Raw genomic sequence first — 25,405 nt, forward strand, 5'->3', positions numbered from 1 at the left:
TACATTCAGAGAGCCTCAAAGACGTTTCGGTCATATAAAACACCATCAAATATACAAATAAAAACAAAGACCTACTTTTCAGTTGTTTTCTAACAGGCTTGTTTGGATCCAGCCACCTCTGTAACACAGATATGGAACAGGCTGTACGAAATTCAGGCCACCTTTTATACGTAGTAAAATACTGAAGTTCTCCCATTTTACTGTTACAACAAGAACTGCTGGGTAGAAGCCGAGTTATGTGGAAGACACCAAAAACTGCTCGTCTATTCCAAACCGAGGAACATCAAGTGCAAAGAATTCAACATTTACGTTGTTTTACTATGAGCAGAAGCCAACCGTGGCATTTTGGCTCGTGACGTGACCTTAGAATGAACTTCCTGTTCGCAGTCGGTTGCGCAGACAATATACGAGTAAGTGTAGAAGCTTGAATAAGTAATGAACAGCCTCATATTTGCTACAAATAATAAACTAAAAATGAAGTAAAGGATGGAATCAAATGTTGGTATTTTGCGTAAAATAAAGTTTTCAAGTTTAATGCGCACATGGTTTTTTTTGGCTCATGATCTGCTTAAATGAACAGATATTTATGTGTGACCTGATGTCGACGGGGACAGATAAGTGACAGGTGAGAGTTTACCTGGCTGTCAGAGGAATCGTCTGCTAGTTGAAGGCTGAAGTAGTCTCGCTCGGTTAGCTCCAAGTGTTTATAAACTAGGTCCAACAAGACTCGGCCCTGATCTTGCTTCTAAAGAGAGTGGGAGGAAGTTATTAGGACTGGAAAGTTCTAATCGTGAAATAAAATGTTAAATATCATCATCTACGTTTATTCATTTGGCAAATGCTTTTATCTCAAGCAAATCATCTTAAGGAGACAGAGGTACAAAAGTGCCATATTACAAAGTTTCACTAGCATCAGAGTAGTATTCAAAACAGATTCAAGTGCAAATTTTTTTAATAGATTTTTTTGTTAGTGACTTGTTCTTGGAAAAGATGCATTTTATGTCGTTTTTTTGAAGACAGAGCGTGAGTTCACGGATGGAGTTGGGAAGGTCATTCCACCAATGTGGTATGATGAAGCTGAAAGTCCGGGAAAGTGTTCTGGTGCCTCTTTGTGTTGGTACAACAAGGCGACGTTCATTAGCCGACTGCAGGCTTCTAGTGGGCGCATAGCTCTGCAGAAATTATTTTCGGTATGCTGGAGCAGACCCGACTTCGGATAAGCGGTTGAAGATGGATGGATGGATGGAGCAGACCCAGTAACTGTTCTGTATGCAGCATCAGAGCCTTGAATTTAATACGTGCATCAACCAGCAGCCAGTGGAGAGAGGAGGGGTGTAACATGCGCTCTCTTTGGTTCATTAAAAACCAGATGTGCTGGTGCATTCTGGATCATTTGCAAGGGTCTAATTGCGCATGCAGGGAGGCCTGCAATGACAGCATTACAGTAGTTCAGTCTAGTTATGACATGTGACTGAACAAGCAGTTGTGTGGCATGTTCAGAGAGTAAAGGTCTTATCTCCCTGATGTTATAGAGCGTAAATCTACATGATCTTGTGGTCTTTGAGATGTGGTCCGTGAAATTTAGTTTGTTATCAATAGTTACCCTTGATTTCGAACCATTTTTGAAGGCGTTACTGTAGTCGAACCCAGCTGTACGGTCATCTAAATTTTAAATTGACCATTTCATGGAAGGATTTCTCATGTTAGAAATAAAGAGTACTACACGGTCAAACATTGAAAATTCACAACACAAAGCTCCCTCCTCAGCCCCCCTCGAAAATATATTGAAAACACTGGCAAAAACAAAACAAAAAAAAATTTACATATTAACATGAATTAATGTTTTAAATGTATTTTACACACCTAAGTAACCCAAGTTATGTACTTAAAAGTAAATAACTTACTGTAACTGAAACTGTCAAGTTACAAGAATTTAAAGTGTAAAGCGTTACAATACTTATTAAATAAACAGTAATTCGATTACAATAACAAATGACTATGTAATCAGATTACTTGCTCTCATATCAGCGTTTCTCAGATTAAGCATTGGGCTTTAAAATGTTTTTTTTAGGCAAGGAGTTCAATTTGAAAATGTGTCTCAGGATCCTTGTGTTCTGTTCCATTCTGTTGTACTACGTCTGATTGAACAGCCCCTGGATTGAACAGCCCCTATGAGTCCATATGTTTTGAGCTGTCTGATGAGTCTTATATATATATATATATATATATTTTAATTACGACCTCTTGTGGATTAAGGAAAAAACGTCAATTTAAAATCTGGTGACTTTCAAATTTGAAATTTAATTCGATATTTAAGGGAAAAATAACAATTTTGTTTCTCAGCTCTGTCGATAATTCATGCTGGGCATCACCTTTGTCTTTCGAAGTACGCGCATAACAGCAACACCAATTTTGGTCCGAGAACGCATATACATGATGTACGAAGCAAAGATAAAATTGCATTATTTAGGTCTGTTAGTATGACTCCACAAAAATCTAATTGGTTTGATTACAGTTGGACTAAAACATGACACAATGTGCAATCGAATATTTGAAGGAACGACGTCAGACGCAGCGTGTCAATTCGGTCTTTCGAAGTACATGCCAAACGGCAATGCCAATTGTGGTCCGATAAGTGTACATGCTGGATGAAGCCAAGCTACAATCGCATTATCTAGGTCTGTTAGTACGACAATGCAAAAATCGGACCGATGCGATTTCAGTCCGACTAAAGCATGACACAATGTGCAATAGAACATTTGAAAGAAAGACGTCAGATGTGGAGGCAGCGATAATGCATGTTATGGGGCGGCTATGGCTCAGGTGGTAGAGCGGGTCGGCCACTAATCGCAGGGTTGGCGGTTCGATTCCTGACCCACATGACTCAACATGCCGAAGTGTCCTTGGGCAAGACACTGAACCCCAAGTTGGGTATCCCAATGGCAGGCTAGCACCTTGCATGGCAGCTCTGCCGTTATTGGTGTATGTTGAGTGTGATTGTGTGTGTGTGTGTGTGATTTGGTGAATGGGACACAGTGTAAAGCGCTTTGGTAAACGCTAAGGTTAAAAAAGGCGCTATATAAGAGCAGACCATTTACACATGGCACGTCAACTCGGTCTTTCGAAGAATGCGCTCAATGTCAAGGCCAATTGCGGTCAGATTATTGTGTATACATGCTGGATGCAGCCGAGCTATAATCACATTAACTAGTTGCGTTAGTCAGACTTCGCAAAATGGAGCTTTCCTGACATTTTGACACAAAAACATTATTGTTTTAATCTCTAATCAAATTTTATAAAGTGCATGTAAACGTGCTGAAAGATAACTTGGATTAATTTATTTTGAAATGAAAAAAGCTTTGAAAATGTCTGAATCTCGAGGAATCCTTGGAATACAAATCTAAACTGAGTTTAAACTCATTTCGCATACAACATAAGAAGGACATATTCGGTTATATTATCCGACCAATAATGCGAGTTGATTAGCTTAATTACAGAGGTCAAATGTGCATGGACGTGTCTGAGTGTACTCACATTGACTCTGAAGCTCTGCACTGTGTTGTCCAATAGTAAAACGTTACACACCACCTGCGCGTGCTGTCTTTCTCTGACGTCCTCCAACGCTCCCACATCGTAACTTCTGCCAGCAGGCAACCGGAAGCGGGCGGTCATTACGGTCCGGACTCCGTCTGCAAAACACACACGATGTCTAAAGTCCACTAACATACAAGACCGATGTTCACCATGGTACACTTTATTAAAGGGATAGAGCTGCTCGGTGTTCCACAAAAGACGCCATTTGGAATGACATGAGGATGAGGGTATTGGTGGGCATATTAACACACGTGATCCTAAGGCAGACAGCAAACACTATTCACAAACATTCATCTGTACTCCACCTAAAAGATTACTGAAAAGTTCTCTCAGTTTCTCTCAGGAAACGTGTTTTATAGATTTCAGCTCAGATGACTTTACAAGTCCCAATAGTAGAAAAAAGCTTCTCAAAACAGAAAAATCAAAACACGGCACTAACATAACATTGTCAATTGAAGAAACTTGTGAAGTCAGTAAGAGTCAGGTTTGTGTTAAGATCATCTGGATTTGTCTGACTATTAAGAAAATAAAACTGCCTAATAGATTTCTTTTTATTTTAAAGTGAGCCAACCAAATTCAGTTTGAGACTGCCGAAACATCATCTTCTGTTCAAGTCATTCAATTCTATTTTAGTGATCCTAACCAGTCTTCTCAAAGTGATCGAGGTGATTTTCTGTCATCTCTCAGCTTCACAAAGACAATCTGCCCACTGTAGATCTTCAAAAGGAAACGACTGAGCAATTCCAAATCGGGACACAACGACTGAAGAGTTTCTACTTTAATGCTGACGCCAAAATTGGTACAGTAAGAATTTTCCCTTGAACACCACCTAGAAAAACAGAGTAGCATTTTTAGTCACAATTTCCACAGCAAAGTTAAATTTATCATTGATATGCGAGTCATAACTGGAGCATGTCAAACATTTTATTATTTATTTTTTCCCCCAAAGCAGACTTCGAGCGTCTTTGGCTCTAGACAACTCTAGAACTCTAGAATCTTTGGCTCTAGGGGCCCATTCTAGTGTCTTTGAATTTGGATAACCTACACTATTGTCTTTGGAGGTCATTCTCATCATCAGGCATGGGCATTTCAACTACCTTGCATTTAGACCAAACACACCTCCAAGAGATTTAAACGTGCTTGGGGTTCTCAGATAATTTGAGATGCCAACCCCCAATCAAAGCTTTATACTTGCACTAATCAAAAATACTACATCTATGGTTAGATGTCATTTGTCCATTCTGGGAACCATCCACGTAAGTGTGCTTTCTCTCCACAACCCCCCCACACACCCACACCCACACACACACACACACACACGTTTGAAAAAGTTTGCCGATCTCCAGTGCGATTTTCTGCGCAAGGAAAAGTGTGATGCAGCCTCTCAAGTGTCCATTCATGAGGCTCCTTGTGCTGTTTGGTGCTACTTGACATGCTAACAAATGCAACAAAAGAGGATCATGTAGGCCTATTTTATTTGTGTAACTGAGAAATGTTAAAGACCTTCGCACCTGTATGCCAATCTAACTCTTGCATAAATCATTCATCATAGCCACGCAGCCCGTTTTAAATAGCTGTATGCTAAATGGGATGCCAAACCATTGGCGGACAAACACCTTGGCCAGGCCCACATCATGACCCACTTAGCACTTGAACGGGTAATGTTTTGAGAATAAAATAAGTAAACAGGTGCACTTTGCATTAAAATAAAGCTTTTGGAATCTTTCTTCTATTTTTTAATAATACAGACCCATTTGAATAAAGGAAGTACAATAGGAAGTAGTGATGGTAATATAAACAATAGACAATTATATTCTGATAGAAAGTATCTACCTTTATAGAGCAATACTTCAGGCAATTGCAGAATATTTCTGTCAGTCACAAATACACTTCAGAAAACTGTGCATCATGCGTTAGAATAAGTACATAACTATTTCTGGGCTTAAAAAAATACAAGAACCAATCAATGCAGAACATTCTATCTTATAAGGAATAAGAACTACTCTCGAATCTTTGGTTCAAGGGGCCCCATTTTAGCATCTTTGGCTTTTGACAGCTACTCTATAGTCTTTGGCTTTGGAAGGCCCTCCCTACAGTATTTGGCTGCAGATGGCCCACCCTTGGGTATTTGGCTCTGGACATCCCATTATAGTTTCTTTGGGTCTTCGATTTTCACTCTAGAATCTGAACAACCCAACGGTCATAAGCTCTAGATGGCTTATCCTAGAATCTTTTGTTCTAGACCAGTGGTTCCCAACCCTGCACCCAACACATTTTGGATATCCCCCTATTCAAACACACTGGATTCAACTCATCAGCTTGTAGGTGGAGACTCCAAGACCTGTCCTGAAATGGGTGTGTCAGAAAAGGGAGATATACAAAATGTGCAGTGTTGGGGGGCCTCTAGGAACAGGGTTGGGAACCACTACTCTAGACGGCCTATCCTATATTAGTTGGTTCTAGAAGACCCTACAGTATTTGTCTTCAGATCAGTTGCTCCCAACACTTGTTATCAAGTGTTTTTGTCTTGCTTTCCATTTAAAATCGTATAAAAATCCTTAAAACATGAATTATTTACTTGAGAAGCAACAACTTTAAGAGAATGTATACTTCTGCGAGTGCAGTAAAGACTAAATATACTTATTTTCAAGATCTATTCTCTAAAAGCAAGTCTAAATATCGTATATGCTGCTTCTCAGGTGAATGCATCTTTTTTTAAAGGATTTTTAGATATTTTTAAATATTTGTATTTTTAATATTATATTCAACATTCTCAGATAACACATTTTTTCTTCTGCAGTATAGCTGCTATAGCTGTCATTATTAGAGTTTAATATGATCTCACGTTACGTTAAATGAGATCAAACGACTATTCGGCAATAAAAAAAATCTGTCAACATTGTGGATGACGTCGACTGATCGTTTCAGCCCTACTCTAGATAGCTACTCAATGAGACCCGGTTGATTCACAATGCTTTCCTCTGTGTTGTAAACAGAACTTGGGAGGAAAGGACCAAATTTGGCCCCAGGGCAGCACACAGTGTGCAGGTTATGAGCTTATGTGATGCTGTATAAAAGCCCCTTTCCAAGAACACTGACTTAACACATTCTCAGCACATTAACTGGTGCTAAGGTCAGGAAAGGGTAGTCCTTACAACCTGGGGGTGACTACCATTTCTTAATTCTTGAACGGGTAAGTAAACCATTGTAAACGTTTTTACAAACAAATAAAGCAAAATAAGCTTTTCCATAGAATACTCAAAGCTGCTTTCTCTTCCCAGGAAGCCCTTTGAAACGGCATGTACATCCTTTGTCATTCACAGTTGTTGGGCATTGGCGATAGTTTATTTGTAAAACCATTTCAGTGGCTCCATTTTTAGATGCACCTAAAGTCTCTTTACACATGTCCGTGCTGTACAAAACAAGCTCCCATAATGTCTAAAGGCAGCTGTGCAAACAACCAAGGGTCAGAGTTCATGACCTTTAGGAGCAAACATGTGACCTTTTATTGGGGTCACAGTTGCCCATTAAAACTCCCACACCCAGCTGATTACAGTCTAAAACAGAATAACATGGAAAGGTATTGTCAGACAATATGCACAACTAAATCCATAAAATCTTCCATTTAACCATTCCTGAACTGTCTGACATACGTGTGATGAAATTTCCATCAAGCATAACAAAAGTAGTTTGCAAAGCAATGCTACTGAATTACTGTTAAGTCTTTTAAACAAGTGTCCCATTTAAAGAGGTAGTTTGCCCAAAAATGACAATTCTATCATTTTCACAAAACACAACAACAGGAAATGTTCAGCACAAGATTAGCCTCAGTCGACATTAGCTTTGTGCAAAAGGATGCAATGAAAGTGAATGGTAACTGAGGCTAACATTATGACTAACATCTCTTTTTGTGTTCCACTGAAGTAAGAAAGTGATATGGTACAGGTAAAAAAACAACACGCGGTAAAGTGAAATGACAGAATTTTAATTTCACTTTAAGAAATCTCACAGCCTCTGTTGAAGCTTTTCCTCTGTGAGATCACACATTAGTCCTAAAAATATCTGCTATAGCAACCTTATTTGTCCTGTGTTACAGCAGAAAGGATAATCTCTTTGTATAACCTTCTAAACAGCGACGCAATATGTGTGTGAAAAAGACAGTGTGGTGGAACATGTCTGTTCTGTAGAAGTTTCCCCGGAAGTCAGCGAATACCACAAGCACAAAGACACACAAGATTTTCCACTGAGTAGGGTTCGGACCACGAACACCTCAAGAGAACAAATCAGACAGTGGGGTTACAAAATGTGTTATCCCCCACCCCAAAACTCCTCTCTCGGTCAGCCCCCATAAACCACCATCCAAATATTTCCATCTTCGTCCACCTTTAAATGCTTCTCTCTTACGCACAGTCATCATAACCTCCAACCAAAGCAGCCAATGCTAGAACAGTGGTTCTCAACTGGTGGGTCACGGAAAACCATGATAAAACAAAGCCAAAATACTGCTAGGATAGCAAAATAACGAACCTTATCAACTTTTAAAAGGGAAGAGAAAATGCTTCCCATTCCTTTTGATGGTAAAGGCCGTGCGGTGCAACTCATTCATTGTTTGATAGAAGCTAGCCAAATCAGGCTGACGCCAACGTGGAAAGGTTGCGTGAAATGCACTCATCCCAAAACCCTTGAACAATCTACACACGATAAACGAAAATACAACCCAAGCTACATTAAAAACGGTTCACTAGCAAACAGGGCTTGTTACAACCCAAGGCGTTTTGTGTGGTGCATTGTTGGTTTACGAGAGAATAAAATCATTAAGAAACCAAATTTGTCAATTTTGCTATCCAGCCCATCTAGCCATGTCTTTGATCAACTACATGTACAGTCCTACATCAGTTATTCTAGGTAAGCCAACAACATATAAGGCGTTCCTTTTTCAGGGTAAGGTCATTAACGGTTTAAGCAAAAAACGATCGGCACATGTAGATTTTTGCTCAAATTCAAGTTGCCTGTAAACACCTTTATCAGCGTTCTTATCGGCTTATCCAACATGTGCAAGTGTTGTGAGCATGACCGTTTACATTTTGACTAAAAAGCAGAGGATAACCCAATGATTTTAAATCTCATGTAAACGTAAGTTTCTAGAGTTGTCTGATTTTTTGAATAAGCGTATTTAGCATGTAAACTAGGGCTGCACAATGAATCGCATACATAAACGAGATTACGTTACGGTTTCCACAATTAGTGGTCGACCAATATGGGTTTCTGAATGGCCGATGCTGAACTCTAGACAGCCGGTTGGCTGATACAAATGCCGATATACATAATACAAATTAATCACAGCAAATCAGATATACAAAAAACGTCTAAAGTGAAAGGAACACGTAATTTTCGATATTTACTCAAATTCGCTTAAACTTCAACTGACGTATCTTTTGGTAGATTATATAACTGACGCAAGGGACAGTTAATACTTCTGTTAATCTGCCATGCGAATAATCACAGATAATCGCAAAATCATCAAGTATAGGCTATATTGGTCTATCATTAGCCACAATTAGCCTAACGTGGAAAATACGTTCCTGACCTTCAAACAAATTCTATTTACAACTCGTTTTTTTCTTTGCATGCAGCAGTGGAGCATTACCCAATCAATGACACGTCAGTTGCTCGATTTCTGTTCTAAGCTAATTTTGTCAAAATTAGAATAACCGTTTAGTTTTGTTATGCTGCTAAGAGGGCTAGTGTGAACTTGACCATTTTGGTGCCATCTTGATTTACTGTTGTATAAAGTAGCAATAAAGAAAATCAGAAATCGTTCTCAGCTTGTATTTGAATGTGTAGCCTTACAAGAAGAATAGAATCTGGGTCCTGAAGCAATGCCAGATGAGAACCACTGATCTGTCCGATGCCACCTGTGCCATTCATTCATTCATTCTGCATTTAACATATCATTCATGCTCTTAGTTTCCTATTCCTATTGATTTGATCACCAAAGCCAGCCTTACAGAAACACCATTGACTTACCAGTCCTAATGCAATAAAAACCACTTAACCGATTGCAAAGTTGCATAACATGTCAATACTGGCATGAAAAAGAGAGATTTCATCCTATCAGATCTTGCATTACAGTCTGTTGAAGAATGTGCACTTACACACACACACACACACACACACACACACACACACACACACACACACACAAGGGGACAGAACAGGAGATGATGTCACCGACTCAACCGGGGGAGCTGCGTAGTGCCCAGAAAACAATTAAAACAAACTGCTGTTACATTGCACCAATATAAGGACATCTTGACATTACACTGTAGATGCAACCATATCATTTGCATGCAAAGGATGAGAACTTGGGTTAGGTGATGATATGGAAGAGAAAAGAAGGCACAACAGGGCACAGTTGAGATGCACAGATGTGACATGCACATCAATGATATATCTAATATGACATCTGATGCATACTGTTAAGAAGTTGTTTAAAGGGTTGCCAGTTATTGAGAACAAAAATAAACACATTATGCATGCAATTCATAGCACAAATCAGTCACTGCATGCATTTGTGATTTATAAACCTGGATTATCTTGGCATCCTGCACAAATGATACACTGAGTCATTAAATAAAGGCATTTACGTGGATGCAACCAGTCCCTAAATTCAGGTTGGCAGAGTAGGTGAATGCATGCTATATATGCCACTGCCTGTGCATCATTTAGAGCATTTGGAAGCTTGCATTGGCTGGTTTCGTTGCTATGCAATGGGATTAAAAAAGGAAGGGCAAGCATGCATGAATGAATGAATGGATGGATGTCTGGTGGCACCAATGCAAAAAGATAACTCATAATGCATGCTTACCTTCATATACAGGTCTAGGAGAGTCCAATGATTTAAAGATGATCTTGAATTATGATGAAAGGAGAATAGGAAGGGGGAGAAAGGCACAACAACAGTAGCTCATCCGCATGAAAATGACCACATTGCTGTAGATGCTCACATTACATTTAATTCAAAGGGGACTCTGGCACAGTTCTTAATGCCAATTCCAAAGGGAAATGCAATCCGGGTTTCTTCTTAGGTGCAGTGCATGAAATAAACCCACGAACGCGATTGCAATCCTTTCTGTGGCCGCTGTTTTGCTCTATAATCCTGCATATGTCTCTGTATTGCCTGCTGCCACTGGCGGCTGCGGCTGCAACGTGCAGCGTTAACATGGCTCAAACGCTCAGGCCCCGCCCACATTCTCATAGGTCTGCACACGGGGGTGGGTTTATGTGAGGGGGCGTGGCCCGGAATGTACATTCTCATAGGTTGTGTTCTCACTCTGTCAGTCTTCCATTTTTCTTTTTAACCTGTTTTTAACCATTACATCTTTTTAATGTTCAGAATTTGATGATAGATGGTATTTTAAAGTAAAATATACGCTTTAAACGCTATATAATTGCACATGAATGCTAAACCTTACCTTAAATAGCAATATGCTATTTTTCAGTAGCATTAAGAGTACACTGTAAATACTATGGTATATGAATTTGGTAAATCGATCATTAAAGGTGCTGTAAGCAATTTTATTTCATGGAAAAGTATGCAAAAAAGTTCCTACTCCCTTAAAGTTTTTATTTAAATATGTGTCTCTTTGACAGCTGTAGACTTTGTAAACAGCAAACAAAAATGTGTCCATGGACACTGACGCTTTTCACCTGTCAATCAATTTGCTCGTTCTCATAGTGTTGTATTTGAACTGGATCATTGAGGCTATGATTAAAAAAAATTCAGTTGATTGCGCTATTGTGCCACTGTTGAATCTGACAAACACAGGAAAAAAAACAATGGCACTCGTTTGTTCGGTTTTGGTCTCAAAATTATCTTTGGAAGGCAGGGATTTTGAATGAGGGGGCGTGGCTAATTCAACAGCTCAGTTAAGTGAAAGCTTCAAAAACGCTAAAGTCGCTTGAAGCACCTTTAAGGTATATATAAAAATACCATGGTAATCTTTGAAGTTCTTGGAGGACAATGTAAATACTATGGAAAAAAATTGCGTAATTATTCTGTACCATGGTATTACCATGATTTTTGGACATATACTATAGTATTTTTTTGAATACCTTAAAATACCATGTTGGGTTGCATGATTGCTAGGGTGTTTTTTGTGATTGCTAGGTCATTGCTTACTGTCCCGCAGCATGCCTCTAGAAATTGCCTCATTTTGGTCTCTAGGTATATGGCTCATATTTGATCATATGTATATACAGTATAGCGCCCCCCCATCAGTCTATGGAAAAATGTCACTTGTTTTTATCTCTGACCTTAAAGAAATAGTTCACTCAAAATACTTTACTAACCATCATGCCATCCCAGATATGTATGACTTTCTTTATTCTGCACAAAGAAAGATTAATAGACGAATATCTCAGCTCTTTAGGTCCATACAATGGACGTGAATGGTGACCAGACCTTTGAAGCTCTAAAAGCACATACATGCAGCATAAAAGTAATCCATACAACTCCAGTTATTTAATCCATGTTTTCAGAAGAGATAAGATATTATTTTCTTTTTGGGGTGATCTATCCCTTTGCATATGAGCAAAGATATTAGTGATGCGTATTGAAGCAAGTGCCACTAACAACTACAATGCAATATACTACTAAAAGGCAAACTTCTTCACTCCAGATTTTGAATATGCAGATACCTCTCTTTTAAACCATAAAATTGAGCTATAAACATGATAAATGCATAATTACTAGGGCCAGTATCATGAAAGATCAAAATGTGTCACCTTGGATGTTCCAAAAAAAAAAATTAAACTACATAATCAAGAGCACCATCTACCGGACAACACGTGTATGTCACATTGCAAAAGAGTGACCTGAATGTACACTTCAAAGAACACAGTTACATCATATTATCACTCTTGCTTGAACTCTGTAATTTTAACATTGAAAGGTTCCACAGTCCCTGGTGATCATTATAAGCAGGTCTACATGTGGAATAAACAACTGAATGGGGTTCAAGAAAAAAAAAGTGTCTGTTACTAGGCAACCATTATGAAGTCATAGAGTGATTCTAGAACACATCACTGCTACAGATCTGTTTCCAGCACATTCTCCTGTAGTAAAACCACTGATCTATATAGATCAGTGAGTAAAACACATCATTTGTTTGTGTACCGTTCAGGCAGGGCAAGGCCATAAAATATGCAAATTCATTGTGAAAATTCAAATCATAGAATGCCAGTCTGGCAGTTGGAAATGGACGATCATTTTGTTAGTTTTAAAGCCATGTAAGATTGGAAATTTGGTGTTAAATCATACAAGATAATCTCTCCTCAAGTTTGTGCAAAGGATGAGCTAAATGCAAGCTCTACCTCTTTTAGACTATAAGGTTTCAACTACTTTTAAGCTTATGTGTTAAGCACAGGGTTGGGAGTGTTACTTTCGAAATGTATTCCACTACAGATTACAGATTACATGCTGTAAAATGTAATTTGTAACTTATTTCGTTAGATTACTCAAGGTCATTAACGTATTCTAAATACTTTGGATTACTTCTTGAGCCCTGGAAGATTTTTTCACTTGTTTTGACTATACAAACTAGATATTTTTACAGAAAAACAATTTAAAAGAAAATATTATCAAAAATGATATATTTGCCCTGATATCAAAGGTCTTACTAGAAAAAAAGAAATTATGATCCAACGTGAATTTTCTTGATAAAAAAATATATAATCATGTCTGGTAACGTGCATGTAAAATGGCTAGAAATAGCACTTTAGCTTAGCGTAAAGCTGACAATTTACACAAGGTTTATTTCTATTTCTTCTGCTCCAAACTTACTTCAAACTCGTATGAATGTGACACATCATAGAAAGTGTTTCAGCGCTGTTCAAATGCACTTTGGATCACATCATTTATATGTATAAATGTTTTCCATTTATTCAATTTAAACATGAATAAATTACTAACACGCAGGGTTGGGGAGTAACGGAATACATGTAACGTACATGTAAAATATAAGTAACTGTATTCCACTGTAACATGACGACCATATTTACATCTTCTTAATGTTCGTAATTCACATTAAATGCATTCAAATGAAACGTCAACATTAGATAACATCGGAAAATGTTTTCATCAGTGGTAAAATAAACAAAATAAAGACGCTAGTTTTGCTAACTTTTGCATTTTGCTAACTTTAAAAACACACCCCCTATCCAAAGCCACGCCCCCAAGGACATGCCAGCCAACCCGATGGCACCAAACCACAACGCGCTAAACAATTGACAGGCGGAGAGCGTTTCTGATTGGCTTAGAAGTACGGGCCGCTCCACTGACTCTTTAAATGTTGTTTATACAGTTAGGTGCCACAAAAATATCAGTGCACTTATTTCAGTGCTATCTGTCAGATAATAGAGGCATTTTACGGTTTGGTATTAAAAATCGCAACTTTATAGCACTTTTAAGGCGTTAATGCGACACAAATACCTACTTCACAGAAATGTGTTTATTTATTTGCTATTTTTATTATTATTATTATTAGTAGTAGTAGTAGTAGTAGTAGTAGTAGTAGTAGAATTATAGATGTCACGTATTAATAAAATACTATCAATAAAAAATGTATAAGAAGTATAAATTATAATAAACATTTAATACAATTTAAAATATATAGACTAAATAAAGATAAAAACATGCAAATATAAAACGTTTCCCTTTGAAATTAGGAATTGACTCATGCCTCATAACTGAGCTCTGACAGTGGAAAGTATCAAAACCAAGAGGAAGAGGGGTGTACATCGAGTTATTTCCCAAAATGTACTCTTTATCATATTGATTAAAACTCGCATTATCAAATTTTATTGAATATAAGTCTTCCAAATAAACAGTATAACAAGTATATAAGCTCAGGTGTTGAAAATTTGATTTATATATGTCAAAAACTGATGCGTTCCCCCTTTCCCGGCGCTGTAAATCAGTGTAAGCTGCGAGTGCTCGTGAGGTGTGAGGAACTGAAAAAGGCTCCTCGCGCGGGTGATTGTTGTGCGCGATAAAACACGTAGTGTATCCAGTTGTGTAGCAAACATACAAACGTTTACGTGTGTGCAATTATTCGGTAATGTCGGCTGCAACATCTGCGCAAACGGATCGGGCTATTTGCATATGCTGTCGTCTTGTGATAAGGTAATGATCTTTAGTGCATGTCATTAAATAGCTTATGGCAGTTACATTGCAACTATGAGCAACAAAGGACGAGCATCATGTGTATTTGTGTATGTCGTGTGCGCTTTTTAAGAGATATATAAGCAGCATTAACCAGTTTGATCATGCATTAACATATTAAGTGATTTTATTAGTGAATTGCAACATTAGACTGTGCACATACACATATAATCAAAATGCATGATACTATTGGATTCAATGCAATTTAACTGTGCATACAATGCAAAACATAGATATGCACATACCTAAGATAAAGCTATGGGTAATGCATTAGGCAACCTAGACAGAATGATGAAGGTGGGTGTATTGAGATGTGCATTGCTCGGATATGTACAATATTCATGTCAGGAATATATGCAAGCATTGAGCACATACATATTTGTGGCACAAGTGAGGACACCAGTGATTAGATTATGTATCTGTGTTTTTCTCCATCACCTAAAGTGGTTTCCTTCCTTTTGCTCAATGTGTGTGGGTTTTATTTGAGCACCACCCCTGATATAACACGCTATGTAATCATGAAGAGACTAATGTAGGGTTGATCTACAGTGAAAAGTTGCTGCTTTTTACTTATGTGTAACACAAAAGAAGACTGTTGGGTGAACTAGCCCTTTAAAGCTGTTTGGGAAGCAGGTGGTTCCACTGACGTGTGATCCTTAAGAACTGGACTTGTATCCCTGATGATATCAGACAGGAAATTCTGAACTTCCCTGTATTGTGGTTGACAGGAAGAGAAACAGAAGGAGATGTGTAATACTGACAGCTGGCAACAGATGTGGGTTTTTGACTGCTGGTGCAAATATATAACACAGTTTTGGGTGGAAATATTAAAGTTGGCATAATAAACAATGTACCAACCAGTGTTATGGTATAACCATGTTTTTGGACTTGCATCATGGTATTATTCTATGAAGTACCATGATCTACCATGTACTGTAAATACTGGTATATGAATAAGGTAATCATTCCATAACATGGTATTAAAATACCATGGTATTACTATCTGATACCCATCACTGTACCATGGTACCACCACAGTACTTCTGAGTAAGAGCGCTACTGTTTTTACTAAGGCAATCATCACTATTACTATTGCTCATAGTAAGGGTTACAGGTTTTTCAGAGCAATCAGACTTAAGGCTGAAACATATTCTACGCAAATGCATGAACACATACTGTAGACTTTTAGCTACGCAAACTCGATTTCACGTGTTGTTTTGTTCCAAAATGTCCCCGAGCCCAATACATAACACAACGCAAGTACGTGTTGCATCATCAGCACTACCACAAGGGGGCGCTATAGCGAGATTATTGTGAACTGTCCTTCTACAGGGAATTTTTTTCGGGGTTCAATACAAGTTAAGATCAATCGACAGCATTTTTGGCCTAATGTTGATTAACACAATATATGATTTTGATTCGTCCCTCTTTCTTTAAAAAAAGTAAAATTCGAGGTTACAGCGAGGCACTTACAATGTAACGTTAAAATACTCGCTGTTTCGAACATATAGCCACAAGACGTAAACAATAAGCGTATTAATATGATTTCCGTGCGATAAAATTGCTTACTAACCTTTTCTGTATAATGTTATATCCAATTTTACAACTTCATTGCCATGATGACGTAACTGTAACAAAGGTAATTTAGTAGTCTGTCGCTGCAAAAACCAAAAACATTAAAACGACAATTTAAATAACTTAGCTCAAGTAATACAAAGGTTTTAACAGAAGAATTAAAGAGCTTTTCTAACATAATAAGCCTTTAAACCCTCCAAATATTGGCCCCCTTCACTTCTATTTTAAGTGCCTCACTGTAACCTCGATTTTTTTTTTTCTTTCCTTTGTTACAGAAAAGGAGGGACTAGTTTAAATAATTTTTGTGGTAATCAGCATTATGCCACGAATTATTGAGCTTAACTTGTATTGAACTCGTCAACCCCGAATATTCCTTTAAGGCCGAAACAGTATACGCATGTACGGGAACTCATGTACGTACACTTCTAGCTACGCAAGTTACATTTTGTGCGTTTTTGTGTTCCAAAATGTGTTAAGAGCGCAATAGATAACATACTGCAAGTGCGCGTTGCATTCTCAGTATTGCCACAAGGGACACTATTCTGCTTCTGTGGTGAGTTCTCAATTTCAAGCCAACTACTGCCATGTAGAGCAACAAATTGGATTGAATCTTGCTGAGCATGTAAGTAACAATAACAGTGACTAAATGAAGTAAAAATAACTACATTTAGTTCTGAGGTTTGTTATCGCTGCAAGAACGCACGTTAAGCGTGTTCAACCTGGTCACACATTGGCAATGCGTTGGCCAAGTGGTCACATTTATATGTTTACAATTTTTGCCTGGCTGATGCTAAAACAGTCATAAAATTGTATTTGTTTCTTTATATCGCCTCACACATACTGTATCTAGGGACCAGAATATCATAGAAACTTTGGGGTGAGCTTTTTTGACTTGAGCTAGAAAGTACACATAAAACAACCATCCAGAGCACCTTAGCAACCTTATACCAAAGTGCTTAAAATCACTCATAATGCCTTAGCAACCGCATAGCAATGCCTTAGCAACGACCCACAACACCCTAACGATGTGGTGGCGAGTTTTGCATGGGCAAGCCCGAATCAATGTCATTATTTGTTTGTAAAGTGCTGCGTTTAGGGTTATGTTAGGGTTAGGTTTGTGGATGATACGATAACCGATATTTAAAGAATTCGAAAATAAGAGGCTGTGTTGGTGTTTTAGTGGTTGCTTTCTGTATAAAAGTGTTTTTGGAAGTATTTTATTTGTATGGTTTTAGCTCACTGGTCAGTCTGTCTTTATCTCTGTTTCTAACTGAGATCACACTGTGAGTTTACAGCATACTGATCCAAGTGTCTCGTCTAGACCGTGTTTCCTGTGTGTGTGATGATCTAGTTGGATATCTGGGGAAAGCATTTCTCTGACACTGCCTCTTTATACCAATATCGATGCAATTTAGTGACATTTAAACCATTAAAAGTCCTAAATGCTGTTTTTTCCCCTTGCATGCACTGGTTGTATGTAGCAAAGATATGTGATAAATCAGATTAAAAATAAACATTTCCTTCTTATCACCCCTTTTTGTGTCCAATATACATTTGTGCATCTGTGAAGGAGTTCCATTAATAGACGGCAACATCTCTCGCCTGACAGCATTTCCTCTCTTTATTGCAGGTGTAGCTGTCTCCATGGCGACCAGCGTGGTTCCCGGGGACAACTTACCCACGTATAAACTGGTGGTGGTGGGAGACGGAGGGGTGGGAAAGAGCGCGCTCACCATCCAGTTCTTTCAGAAGATCTTCGTCCCTGATTACGACCCCACCATTGAAGACTCATACCTCAAACACACAGAGATCGACGGACAATGGGCCATTCTGGACGGTAACGCAGTTCAAATTGAAGCCACGAGAGGACAGTGTAGATCAACTGTAGTGAAATCAAATCAAAGTTTATTTATCAAATGCACAACAATAGAGCAAAAGCAGTGATTGATGTCAACAAATGTAAACCGAGTTAAACAAAATAGAAATCACAAAAGTAAGAGTTACATTTAGAGGTTACAGAGAAAGAGTCATTAAAGCGAAATAGTATATAAATGCAAGAAAAGGGGCGAGATTTAAAGAAAATTTCACCCAAAAATGAAATCATTTACTCCCCCTCATGCCATCCTAGACATGTATGTCTTTCTTGCTTCTGCTGAACACAAATTAAGATGTTTAGAAGAATAGTTCAGCTCTGTAGGTCCATCAATGGAAGTGAATGTTGACCAGAACTTGAAGATCAGCAGTTACAGAAATGCTCAAACCAACCCGTCTGGCACCAACAATCACCCATGCGATTATTTAATCAGCCAATCATGTGGCAGCAGTGCGGTGCATAAAATCAAGCAGATACGGGTCAGGAGCTTCAGGTCATGTTCACATCAACCATCAAAATGGGGACAAAATGGCCAGACTGGTTTGAACTTTTGACAAAGTCTACAGTAACTCAGATAACCACACTGTACAATTGTGTTGAGAAGTATATAATATCAGAATGCTATTCTGAGATGCAGGTTGGCGCTGTTTTGGTGGCACGAGGTGGACCTACACAATCTAAATAACGTTAACTCAATTAACAGCCCTAGAATAAATAGTGCTAAATGCCATGTGCAATACAATTCAAAACTCAGTTTTTGATTTAACAAGTGATAACACTAGCTGAAATGTTTTTTGTCTGTGTGATTATGAATTGGAGTTAGATCCCTTTTCTGTGTGTGTAGTTCTGGACACTGCTGGGCAGGAGGAGTTCAGTGCGATGAGAGAGCAGTACATGAGGACAGGAGATGGGTTTCTCATTGTCTTCTCCGTGACCGATAAAGCCAGTTTTGAACATGTGGACCGTTTTCACCAACTTATACTGAGAGTGAAAGACAGGTATGAACAAACATTAATTCGTTAATTTGACTTGCAGGTTTTCAGCAATATACAGTTTGTAAATTAATTGTATTTTTGATTTATTACAACAAGTGTGTGTGGGTTACTGTCTCTCAAAATCACTAAAGCACACATATGCAATACTGCCACTCCGTATACACATATCACGCTGTCGGTTGGGCTCCAACTCCCCAGTGGTGCATCATCTCACCCTAGGGGGGGCACCAGAAACTCCACCAGCTGTCTTTCCTCGCATGTTATACGTCATTCAAAGTCCCATCAATTTGGCCTGCACCAGCCATGCAGATATGTTTTAAGAAATGTATTTTGGTTGTTTTGCAGGGAGTGTTTTCCTATGGTTCTAGTGGCAAATAAAGTCGACCTGGTGCATTTACGTAAAATCACCAGTGAGCAAGGATGCGAAATGGCTTCCAAACACAATGTGAGTGAAACGGCATTCCTATGTCATTTATCTTCTGTAATATGACAGTATATGTAATTATTCTGTGTGAAACTAAATGTTTAGTTGGAAATAATGTAGGGTGGAACTTGATTTTAGATGTCAGGGTTTTTTTATTGGCTTTGATTGGATGTTTGGCTATGATAATATTTGTTAATATTTTGGCCCTACCACACAGCCTTGATTATGTCAGGAGTAAAGAGGAATAAGTGGAATTTCTAGGGCAATATGATAACCGATAATTCACAGCTCATAGTGGGCTGATACTCATTGTGACCGACTCAATAACCGTTATATTTAAATCATCGAAATGGAATTTCTGGGCCGATACCAAAAACTGATCGTTCACAGCTCGTTGTGTCTAACAATAACTGCTATTTAAAGAATCTATATGGAATTTCTTGGCCGATACTCATTGTGTCTGATACGATAACTGATATTTAAAGAATCCATATGGAATTTCTTGGCCGATACTCATTGTGGCTGATACGATAACTGATATTTAAAGAATCCATATGGAATTTCTTGGCCGATACTCATTGTGGCTGATACGATAACTGATATTTAAAGAATCCATATGGAATTTCTTGGCCGATACTCAATGTGGCTGATATGATAACCGATATTTAAAGAATCCATATGGCATTTCTGGGCTGATACTCATTGTGGCTGATATGATTACCGATATTTAAAGAATCCATATGGCATTTCTGGGCACTATTGTGTCTATACGATAACTGATATTTAAAGAATCCATATGGAATTTCTGGCGATACTCATTGTGGCTGATCATAACTGATATTTAAAGAATCCATATGGAATTTCTGGGCCGATACTCATTGTGTCTAATACGATAACTGATATTTAAAGAATCCATATGGAATTTCTTGGCCGATACTCATTGTGGCTGATACGATAACTGATATTTAAAGAATCCATATGGAATTTCTGGGCCGATACGATAACTGATATTTAAAGAATCCATATGGCATTTCTGGGCCGATATGATAACCGATATTTAAAGAATCCATATGGCATTTCTGGGCCGATATGATAACCGATATTTAAAGAATCCATATGGCATTTCTGGGCCGATATGATAACCGATATTTAAAGAATCCATATGGCATTTCTGGGCCGATATGATAACCGATATTTAAAGAATTCATATGGAATTTCTTGGCCGATACGCTAACCGATATTTAATGCATCGCTATGGAACCTCTGGGTTGATACAAAAAACGGATAGTTCACAGCTCATTGAAGATGATACAATACCTGAAATTTGCAATATCGATATGGCATTTCTGGGCCGATACTCATTGTGGCCGATATGATAACCGGTATTTAAAGAATCGATATGGAATGTCTGGGTCGATACAATAACCGATATTTAATGAATCAATATGGCATTTCTGAGCTGATACTCATTGTGGCCGATACAATGTCTGATATATTTAAAAGCATTGAAATTGAATTTCTGGGCCAAACTAAAAACAATAATTTACAGCTTACTGTGGCCGATACCGATAACTGATTATTCACTGCTTATTGTGGCCGATAATGGTAACCAATCTTTTTTTTTTTTTTGCATTTTAACCTTGGAACTGGAACTAAACTAAACTGAAATTAATATAAAACGGCTATGCATGAAACAAAATAGGTGTCATTTGAAAGTTTACAATCTGTACTTCAGAAAACACTTATCTGATGCAATTTGAGGTTTGCCGGCTGAAGTTTGACTAAATTACAGATGTATGCATTATACTTGCATAAACTGTATTGTATTCATTTCAGTGATTATTTATGGTAATCCATGTATCCATATGCCACATGGAAATAAACTGTAGCAAATTATCAGTGAAAACATCGGCCATAATTCCATTACTGGCGTAATAATTATATTTTGTTCCCCCAGTAATCTGCCAATTATTAACCGATATCTGTTTTTCACTGCACCATTGAATCAATCGCACAGAGATCTTTATTAGGAAAATAGACGTGGTAAATTTTTACTGATTTTGACTGACATGTTCTTATACTTAAACATGAAAAGAAAATGTTGAATATCACTTTAATATGTTTATTATTTATGTCGAAGATTACGTATATTGAGACGAGTGCAAAAGATCCGCCCATGAATGTAGACAAAGCATTTCACGAGCTCGTCAGAGTGATACGGTGAGTCGAATCTGACCGATTCTATTTACGCTTTACACCCTATGATGCAAACCAAAATATTGACATGAATTTTTATCTACAGTCAGCAGATCCCAGAACGGGGCCTAAAGAAGAAGAGAAAGACCAAATGGCGGGCGGACAGACCTTCGGGGTCCCAGAGACTGCACTGCATTGTACTGTGACAGCACATCTCTATCTCTGGGCGTCAAAGCCATGATGATGACTCCGTGACACGGACTGTTAAAACACACACACACACACGTTGGTGCGGATATCCTCATGAGGACTCTCCATAGATGTAATGATTTTTATACTGTACAAACTATTGAGTCTAACCCTAATTATGGGGACACTAGAAATGTCCTCATAAACCACATTTATAGCATAATACCCTTGTAATTACCAGTTTGTAACCTAAAAAAAATTTCCTCGTAAACCACACATACACACACACACACACACACTTACCTACGATAAGATCCAGGAACTTGAAAACACAGTTTGAAGATTCCATAACTTATGATAAAAATGCAGGAATTTCAGTTACTGGAATAAAAATGTGTGGAATCTTCTTAAAAAAGTGAAGTCCTGGAAAATATGGCAGGATTTTAGCGCTGTTCAGTCTCTTAATCTCTCAGAGAACAATTCAAAGACATCTCCTCTGAGGCCTTGTTTTGTATTGTGTTTCTTTATTTATTGTGCTGAATTATATATATTGTCGAGTGATTGTTAAACATTAAGACTTTTGGAAAGGTCTGTTCTGGGAATGTTCTGACCTGTAATGATCAGAATTCAAGTTGAACTGGCATTACATAAATAGATACAGACATTACAAAAGAATCCTCCCCCAATTTAGGGAAAAAACGAATGTCAGTTACCACACCTACGTATAGTTACTTATTCATTTCTAAAGGGAAATTTAAGATTCATTTTCACTGTAAAATGTTTTGTTTAATCTACGGGGAAACAATAGCAACTGTGCCATGTAAATTACAGTTAAATTTATATATTTGAAAAAATTTAAGCATTTGCATTATATGTAATTTAATGAACAGGGTAACACATATTAGTCTAAAATAATTAAATTAACACTAAATAACAAAATCTAAACACATGTTATGGGATTGCTAATTTATATTATTTTATAGCTCATTTTATTCAATTGAATGTCAGGAGGAATTTTTGGCATGTTTTTTTTTTATTCCAAATTTGTTCAAAATTTTATATGCCCTTAGAAATGAATGGGTAACTATGGTAACCAGGATTTGATTCCCACACTCTTAGCCACGTGCCCAAAATGTGACTTGCCAATTTTATCTATAAAAATTCAAAGACAAAATGCTGTTCTTTGATCAGGTCCCCTTTGAAAATTGAATGTTATAAATCAGGATATGAAGGACATTAGCTGATTGTAGGTCAGTAATCACACAATAAAAGTTTTGTACATTTAATGCCTGATCTCGCATACGTTGCCATAAAAATGGAGTAAATCAGTAATTGCACAAAAACATTACAGTGTTACATTGTCTTTGATGCTTTGTTACATAATTATAACAGTGTACATTGTTACATCATAGAACATTATGAAGTTAATTGATCAAAGTGTGAGTTCCATTTTGATCTCGGTTGTATTTTTATATATATGTTTTTTTAGTTATTTTATTTTTTGCTTGTTTTAAATGCATCGTCACTTTACTTTGAATGTGTTTTCACTCATTTTTAAAGTTCTCATTGATGTTTTGAATGTATTGTCTGTTGTTCTATACACCAATTTCTCAACTTTGCTTTTTGAGAAAAGTCCAGCTTTAGTGTTTATGTTAAAGGAACATCGTCCAGGTAGCCAGTTTAGGCTACATGGTTTGTTTTGTGATGGTATGTTGCATTTTATTATTATTTTTTTTGTGGTAACTTTAATCTTACGAAAGCAAATCTGTTTTGGTTCAAAAACTGGAGAATGAGATCTTAATATTTTTTAATTTGTTTTCGTTTGAAACCTGGTGCAAATTTTGTGGATCAATTATTAATGAAAAAAATGTGCAGCTTTTTCTTTAATAATTTATTATACAAGTTCTGTGTATTCTTTGACCATGTTTGTATGAAGATCATGAAACTGCTCTGATAAAGACGGGATTTTTTTGCATCAGGAATATTGTAAGAATTGTAAAGTGGAATATAAACCTATTATGATAATAATAATAATAAAATCGATCAATTGTACACTCAACTTTTTCTTTTTTAAGAAAACACTAGTTGACATTTTTCATATATTGTATGAGAAAAATGAGGCCTATTGCAGTTTCCAGTAGGCCTACCTAAAATAGGAATGAGTTTTGAGACAGTTTATTAGCCTAATACGTTTTTACACATGTTTCATAATTAAAAAAATACTGCTGTTTAACACTGATTAATAAAAGCACTAGATAATAATGGTATTTTTGGGGTAATCAACCTGACCTCCCAATTCTAGGTATCAACTATGATTTTTAATATCAAATTCTTGATATCGTCATTCTTAATAACTAATATATTGATTAATTAAATAATTGGACTTAGCATTTTTTTTGGACAATTTTTCATACAAATTTTGAATGCAAAAACTAACTTTTTATTATTATTATTATTTCCAAGATAACTTGATGCCATTGTACAAAATGTGAGGACCCGTTTACATTTTTTAGTAATGTTTATGTTTACATACTGTGCCAAATACTATTTTATTTTTATATCGGCTAGCATGTTGTATTAGCTGTTACAGTTAGCTGTTGTTGTTGTTGTTGCCCTTTTCACCTCACCCGCATGATGGCGCTATTGGCCTAGTGGACATTAACAGAGTACACACACAAAGTGCACATCATAACAAGAAACGTCTTCAAACATTATTCTTATTTTACCAGCTTTGCACAATAGACTATAAAACAATTTCTGTCTACTCTTAAAAATATTCATCGTAGCGTTAACCCTATCCACGTTCCTAATGACGCAAATAGGGACCCGACTGAACGCTTAGGTGTCTTAATTTTTAAAGGGGGCATTTTATGAGTGTGGTCCATCTTTGAAAAACATAATTTTTATCGTCACTGTAAACTAATAAAGTGTTGGCAGCACTAGTTGAATCAGAGGGTTTATTGATGTTCTTTTAGCATCGTTTTCATAATCACACAAGTTGTGTGTTGAAGTCCTGCAATCACGACCAGAAAAATACTGCAATTCAACACGATCATATTGTTAGCATACATGTATTTAAGCCTACGTCAAGCAGAGGTATTTGCCCACTACAACTGGCACTTCAAAATGAGTAAAATTATATACTGTAGGCCTGGTCTAAAGAAAGATTTTTTACATTCAAACAGTTTCATTAAAAGAGGACACGAGTTGAGCTTTGCTTTCAAATATATTATTAAACGAATACAGAGTATATATTTGTGGCATATTAATAAAGAACATAAACATATGTAGCATGCATGGACTTAAACCAAAAAGTCATACATTATAAACCAAAC

General features: G+C 37.3%; 2 protein-coding genes across 4 annotated transcripts in view; one reads left to right on the forward strand and one right to left on the reverse strand.

The window, feature by feature from the left end:
- The window catches only part of ptpn4b (protein tyrosine phosphatase non-receptor type 4b), a 37,300-nt gene extending 26,534 nt beyond the window's left edge, over positions 1 to 10,766 (reverse strand). For 2 of the 3 annotated variants that reach the window (XM_052122395.1, XM_052122394.1), the window contains exons 1-4: positions 9,622 to 9,741; positions 3,535 to 3,689; positions 638 to 745; positions 76 to 118 (exon numbers count right to left, since the gene is read on the reverse strand). In XM_052122395.1, the coding sequence (XP_051978355.1) occupies positions 76 to 118; positions 638 to 745; positions 3,535 to 3,689; positions 9,622 to 9,667 (352 nt within the window). In that variant the 5' untranslated portion in view covers positions 9,668 to 9,741. Of the gene's footprint in view, positions 1 to 75; positions 119 to 637; positions 746 to 3,534; positions 3,690 to 9,621; positions 9,742 to 10,462 lie in introns of those variants that run through there. The other variant, XM_052122396.1, reaches the window with a different exon arrangement.
- Positions 10,767 to 14,482: 3,716 nt separating this feature from the next.
- On the forward strand, positions 14,483 to 24,103 carry LOC127639721 (ras-related protein M-Ras-like). Its single transcript, XM_052121897.1, has 6 exons — positions 14,483 to 14,779; positions 18,024 to 18,230; positions 19,111 to 19,264; positions 19,607 to 19,706; positions 21,826 to 21,905; positions 21,988 to 24,103. The coding sequence occupies exons 2-6, from the start codon at positions 18,038 to 18,040 to the stop codon at positions 22,085 to 22,087; spliced, it is 627 nt and encodes a 208-aa protein (XP_051977857.1). The 5' UTR covers positions 14,483 to 14,779; positions 18,024 to 18,037; the 3' UTR covers positions 22,088 to 24,103.
- The last annotated feature ends 1,302 nt before the right edge of the window (positions 24,104 to 25,405 follow it).

This window comes from Xyrauchen texanus, chromosome 48 (genome assembly GCF_025860055.1).
Source record: "Xyrauchen texanus isolate HMW12.3.18 chromosome 48, RBS_HiC_50CHRs, whole genome shotgun sequence".
NCBI classification, from domain to species: domain Eukaryota; kingdom Metazoa; phylum Chordata; class Actinopteri; order Cypriniformes; family Catostomidae; genus Xyrauchen; species Xyrauchen texanus.

Coding starts and splice junctions, on each gene's coding strand:
- LOC127639721 (XM_052121897.1), top strand. CDS start 18,038: ATGGCGACCAGCGTGGTTCCCGGGGACAACTTACCCACGTATAAACTG. Junction 19,707..21,825: donor AAATGGCTTCCAAACACAAT/GTGAGTGAAACG, acceptor TTTATGTCGAAG/ATTACGTATATTGAGACGAG. Junction 21,906..21,987: donor GAGCTCGTCAGAGTGATACG/GTGAGTCGAATC, acceptor TTTTATCTACAG/TCAGCAGATCCCAGAACGGG.